The sequence below is a fragment of the Cottoperca gobio genome, chromosome 17 (genome assembly GCF_900634415.1).
Source record: "Cottoperca gobio chromosome 17, fCotGob3.1, whole genome shotgun sequence".
NCBI classification, from domain to species: domain Eukaryota; kingdom Metazoa; phylum Chordata; class Actinopteri; order Perciformes; family Bovichtidae; genus Cottoperca; species Cottoperca gobio.
This window is the reverse complement of record NC_041371.1, coordinates 20,803,690-20,810,040: the sequence shown is the minus strand read 5'-3', so window position 1 is coordinate 20,810,040 and position 6,351 is coordinate 20,803,690. Positions and strand designations below refer to the sequence as shown.

Here is a 6,351-nt window from a genome sequence, read left to right as displayed (position 1 = left end):
ACTGGGAATGTACACCGACACTGTCCATGAAATATGCATGTTGTGCATCAAACTGGCAACCACAGTGTTCTGACGTGAACGCAGTGGAAGGGGGAAGAGGAGTGCGCCATTTAGTGACGGAATGTTAAAAATGTTATCAATTGCACCTTTAAATTTACATATTTTACTTGAATGAAATCCCGCTTCTTTACTCTTCTACCTGGTATGAAGACATAATGCTTTGTTAAAATATAATATCTGAAAGAAAAACTGCACCGGACATATGACACACTTAAAACTAAGAATGGCTCCATATGACCATATTTATGTAGCACACACAATTAATTATTTAGGTCATTACTGCAGAACAGAATATCTGGGTCTCTGTGAGGAGTACACCAAATAAAACCAGTGTAATTACACTTATTTAGGCCACAGGGGACCAGAATATGCAACAAACCTAGTACTGTTTGATGTCTGAATGAAAACTCAGAGTGGGTCAGCATCATCTTTGATCATCTCCATTATCATCTAAAACTTTTGCAGCCTGCAGCACAAATGATTCAATACATGTTGCAGAATATAAAACTGTGTTCTAAATTAAGAAGTTAGGGTTAGGGTTACAACAAATAGTTTTACAACCCTTAATTTTCAATTCACATCAGTGGTTAACATTATCGTTGGGATCAATGTGTTGAAATGAATGGTAACAACAAGCATGGTCAGGTAGGTTCTCTCACAGTCTGAATACCTGGAGACTCTTTGTGTTTCCTGGTTGTTTCCCTGTCTTCCAACTGATGCATTCTGGGACAGATTGATTTGAAAACATAACCCTAACCCCGATGCTGAAAGTGGGTTAAGAGATTGAATCAAAAATATCTGTCACTATCATCTAATTTTTGAGAATGTATTGGTGAATATATTTGATATATTTAATGTTTTAGCAAAACCTGTGTTCAATGATGAGGTTATACTGAACTTTAGCTTTAAGTCGAGATGAATGAAAAACGCCCTTTTAACAATATATGCCAAAAAATCAATTTCTTTCTTATTTTATTTCAACTTCCAATTCTCTTTTCTTCCTGTAAAACAACATATGGCGTGTGTATACCTAAACTAGTACCAACCAATTTCAACCAATAATATATTGAGATCCATCCACCAGTTAATCTTTAACTTCTAACTCACAACTCTGTCGCTCTCTATCATACTACAATAAACCAGATGTGAAGGATTTGATTTAAATCTCTCTTGTAACTGTACATCGCTCAAATATTCCCTTTCACTGGTGTTCTTGTGTTTGTTTCTTCAGATACATTCTGTAATAAAAAAGATTTTTAACCTCATGTATGACTGAAGTAGATTTGTATCTAGTTCCACACTGGAACATTTTATACCTGCCTGTATATGACCTGAAACAAAGCCTCCTTTGTTGAACTTGTTGAGCAACAACACACAGTAATCCAGTGACCTCCTGTATACAGCCCATGTGGTTCCAAAAAGATGACTTATGTCTCATGACACACATGGCAGCTGAACCTATGGTCTGAATGATTGAGTGGTATCGGATGTAAGTAGGCTATCCTCAAGGTTTTACATCAGCAATTTGTAGATACGCGTCATACATAGCGTTACGACTTGAATATCCTGTCTCTCAGATGTGACCTAATTTAGTTTTTTATAGTTTCTCATGGTCATATGACTAATATATAGAAGGATTATCTTGTTTCTAATAAACAGAGCATTTCAAATAAGGAAACGATAACTGGTCTGGCAGTTGTCTCCCTGCATCAGTTTAACACCTCAGCTGCATCTGACTGAAAAAACACCTTACAACCTGATCGAGAAATAAAAAGGATGTTCATCCTGCTGAAAGCACCTTGTGGCAAAAACACCAAATAAATGTCTTTATACCGACAGTTTGATGTCTATTACTCTCTAAAAGCACCAAAGAGCTTCAGAGGCATTGTAACTTGTGTATGTTCACCTGCTTCAGTGTGTGTGCATCTCATTAAAAGAGGATGTGGAAGAGAAGTTTGGTCTTAACACTTCCCCATGATGTCTGTAACCTTTAACGGAGAGACACTTGATGGGTTCCCACTCAGTAACTTCCTTTTTGGTGTTTTTTGGTGTGAGTGATATACATTTTAGTTTAGAAATAGTTTTAAAACTTTCTGTTCCATTATGAACAATTTGTGAGGGTGACGTCTGATTGCTATGCTGATAAATGAAAGACTGAATGGTGAAACAAAGGCTGAATGAATTGTAGAATGTGCTTGAAACACATTCAACAGCATCAAAGGCCATCTGATGTAAGATGCTGCGTAGGTGGGAGTGTTATGCGACAGCCTTCCTCTCTGCGGTCCTAGTTGTTAACCCTTCAAACCTCACTGATCATGCTGTGCAGCCAGACACAGTTCAAACCCACACAACGTTTTTTTACATCCTTGGGGTAACGTCAAAGTGGCCAAAGACACTAACTGTGAAAAGCAAAATGTTGGGGAAATGTGGAAGAAATTATGTACTTTGCATCTTAAATATTTAAAATTTAACTGAATGGCGCTGTAGATTCGATGAGGAGCAGAATCTCTAAATTCATAGAAAAAGACTATAACTATAAGTAAGTATATGAATGAACAACTAAGTTCGAAACATGGCCTTGTTTGTGTCTCTGCAGATTTTTATTGTTGTGGCACTGTACGTTTCAAAGCAAATATATATACATAGTATATATGTATATTTTATTAAATATGTACAAATCCAACAAAATATTCACATTCATATATTTCACAAACATGCACAACATATAGCTTATTACAAATTATAATAATTGTAACATCAGTTATTTCAGTATGACAGCACTGATGTCAGAATGTAACACTTTTAAATGCATAAAACTGTGCATAAAGATCCACATGAAGATAGCATCTACTTATCTATTGCTTTAGTGAGATAACAATAAACTGCAGATGGTGTGCTACTATAGCTTGTGCACTTGCATCATGGGCGGGGAGAGTGTTGCTTGCACCACATACACTTCCTGGCGCCTCACACAGAAAGTCCCTCGCATTTTCGCTACATACATCTCTGGGAAGTCCTTTTCTTGACAACAACTGTCACCACTTTTGGTCTCAACCCATCCTTTCCCATTACATCGACGTCAACAAACTGTCTTCCACTTTTTTATGGCAGAGCTGGTTTCTCCTCTTCATCACAGTCAGATGTGGCCTTGGCCAACCCAAAAGCATGTCTTCTCCAACTCAGAAGGAAGGAATCAATGTGTTGAAAGTAACATACGTTCTTTTTGGTGCTTTCGGTGTTAAAGAGTCACCACCAGTGTTCACAGGACAAGCAAACACACACCACATATTCTCTCAGGCAGTCTAGCACTGGGCTCAGCTTCACTGTACAGCTTCTACAAACACAGTGTCTCTGGTTTTAATTGCATCTGCACAGATGCTTGAAGTAGAGTCCATAAGATCTTGATAGATGTCAGACCTGAGGAAACGTGGGTAGGAGTCCCTCTCCATTAGCCCGTAGACGATCCTCTGGGCATCATCGAAGCACAGCGTGGTGGGCGCCTTCATGTTCCGCCTGATCAGCTCTCTGGTATTATGATCAATGTTGATCTGGAAGCGGAGGAAAAATAATGAGGACCATATAAAAAAGTAGTAGCAGGGATATTGCGAAAAGAACTGTCTGTCTATCAGGTGGCTTTATAAACACCTCGGTGCTTACCTCTCTCGGAGCCTCGGCTTGAATGTAGCGTTTGAAGATCTTTTTGGCCCTGGAGGACATCCTGAAGGAAGACCTCATCTTCTTATAGTCCTCACACACCAGCCAAAACTCAATGTTTTCATCACTGAACTCTGACTTCAAGAAGGCCTGGAATATCTTCATGCCATCTAAACAAATGGGTAAAATGAGCAGTTAGCCAGAAATTGAGGAAGAATACTGACTATGAAGACTGTTCATAGGATATTGATTAACTTACATTTGGATGATAAAAGCCTCTCTAGTGAGTGCGACCATTGGGATATCTCCTCGAAACAAAGCCTGCAAAATGGGTGCACTGTCACTCACATGTACAACAAGTATGCCAACAGTTGAGATGTTTAGTTTCTAGTGGAGAAAGTGACTTCACTTACCCTTCAGTGTTAGCGTCTTGAGATGATCTACACTGCAGCCGGGACTTCAGGTTTCCTCCCCTGCTTAACCAAAGGCTTATTTTACTGACATGTTCTTCTTATACTAAAAGGCTGATCAGCATTGACCAACAATAATACAGTGCATCAGTTATGATAAAGTGTTTACCTCTTCTTGTTATCAGTGTCCATGTTGAGGTTCAGCAGCTCCCTTGGTGGTGATACGACAAGACTCGGCATGGCATCAATACTTTGTACGCGGGGGTCTGTGTGCTTGGCTGCTGTTAAAGAGTTGTGAGATCTGCAACTGCCACTGTGTCCGTTTGGAGAATCCGCTAAACTATATATGTACAGCAGAAGTATGAAAAGAGGTTGGTGAGTAGCGTCACACCATCATGCTGAGCTAACCACAGAAAAAGAGGAAGTTGGGGATGACGCAAAACTGCGCGCGGACTACATCTACAGTCTGTGTGTACTTTACTTAGACCTGCATCAGTACTTGTTTGTTTCAAAGTCTAGGGATGCAAATGGGGAAGTTCAGCAGCAGATAGTCAAATGCTTTAGTCTCTATTCCAGCCTGCCTCGAGAACCAATGACACACTTTCATGTTTTGGAAACAATCTGCCCTTTAAAAATGAAAAGTTAAACTAATGAGCAACAAATTGCATCATCGCTCAATTCAATACACTAAAGTTTTTTTTTTGCTGCTGCTTCCTTACTTGGCCTGGTAGCACCCCTAGCTTTTGGTTGCTAAATGTTAGCTAGTTAACTAACAGCAATAGATAGAAAACATTTTATTTTGGGAACACTTATTTGCTTCCTTGCTGAGAGATGTCAGTGCAATGTCTGTATGCTAAATATAAAGCTACAGCTACCAGCCGATTAGCTTAGCTTAGCATAAAGACTAGATGGAGAGGGAAACAGTTAGCTTGACTCTGTCCAAAGGTATCAAAGTCCGTCTCCTCTCATGTAGGCTAACTTTAGAGAAGAAACTAAATAGGGCCCAAATAAATAAAATTAATGTTGATCAGTTAACTAGCTAGCTTATTGACAAAGCACATTTGTCAAAATGTCAAACTATACCATTAACTTGTTCATTTGTTCACTTGTTCATAACCTTAGTGTTCTATAACGGACGTTACTGAGACGGTAGCCAGGTTGTCAACCAAATGCAACGAAAATTTTAACAGAATTTTGAGAAATTAAAAGAAAATGAATGCTTGTTTCCATCCACTACTGTTAGGCAAATTTTTAGGAGTTGTTCATCGAGGCACCTTTTGTCCAGTCGGACAGTCGGACAAGAGCAACAGTCTGATCTCAAACGGTGGAAAACTATTTAGAACACTTCATGGAAATATGGCTTTTCTGTTTGTTTCATGTATTGCTGTGAGGAAGGTTATATCAGATGTGTGTGGAGTGATAAGGAGAATATTTTTCGTCTCTTCAGCCGAGCAGAAGCTTCACTGGACATTGGCGTCACATGCTCTGTCATTATCTATTTGCGGAATCTGTTTGCATTGCAATTTGTTGCATTTTGCTTTAATCGCTATACCAACCTTTTCCACCTCAGCCGAGCGTCAAAACCTTTTTTTTTTTTTTTTTTCTGTTAATGACTTGATACATTCATTTAAGAATGTTTTTGCTTCCATTTTTTGACATCCATCCATCCATCGTCCACCGTTTATCCAGGATCGGGTCGCGGGGGGAGCAGCTCCAGTAAGGAACCCCAATCTTCCCTTCTCCGGGCCACATCCTCCAGCTCCGACTGGGGGATCCTGAGGCGTTCCCAGGCCAGTGAGGAGATATAATCTCTCCACCGAGTCCCTAAGGAGGCGCCCAGGTGGCATCCTTACTAGATGCCCGAAACACCTCAACTGGCTCCTTTCAACATAAAGGATCAGCGGCTCTACTCCAAGTCTCTCACGGATGGCTGAGCTTCTCACCCTATCTCTAAGGGAGATAGGGTGCTTGAACTCCTTCACTTGGGGTAATGGCTCATTCCCTACCCAGAGTAGGCAATCCACCGGTTTCCTGCTGAGAGCCATGGCCTCAGATTTTGAGGTGCTGATCCTCATCCCAACCGCTTCACACTCGGCTGCGAACCGATCCAGTGACTGTTGAAGGTCACAGACCGATGATGCCATAAGGACCACATCATCTGCAAAGAGCAGCGATGAGATCCTCAGGTCACCAAACTGCAACCCCTCTCCTCCACGACTACGCCTCG

General features: G+C 40.4%; 1 protein-coding gene across 1 annotated transcript; it reads right to left on the bottom strand.

The window, feature by feature from the left end:
• Window positions 1-2,637: 2,637 nt before the first annotated feature.
• On the bottom strand, window positions 2,638-4,566 carry LOC115022509 (regulator of G-protein signaling 13-like). The gene is made up of 5 exons (XM_029453509.1): window positions 4,294-4,566; window positions 4,128-4,187; window positions 3,974-4,035; window positions 3,718-3,884; window positions 2,638-3,608 (listed from the first exon to the last, which is right to left on the bottom strand). The coding sequence occupies exons 1-5, from the start codon at window positions 4,362-4,364 to the stop codon at window positions 3,381-3,383; spliced, it is 588 nt and encodes a 195-aa protein (XP_029309369.1). The 5' UTR covers window positions 4,365-4,566; the 3' UTR covers window positions 2,638-3,380.
• Between the last annotated feature and the right edge of the window lie 1,785 nt (window positions 4,567-6,351).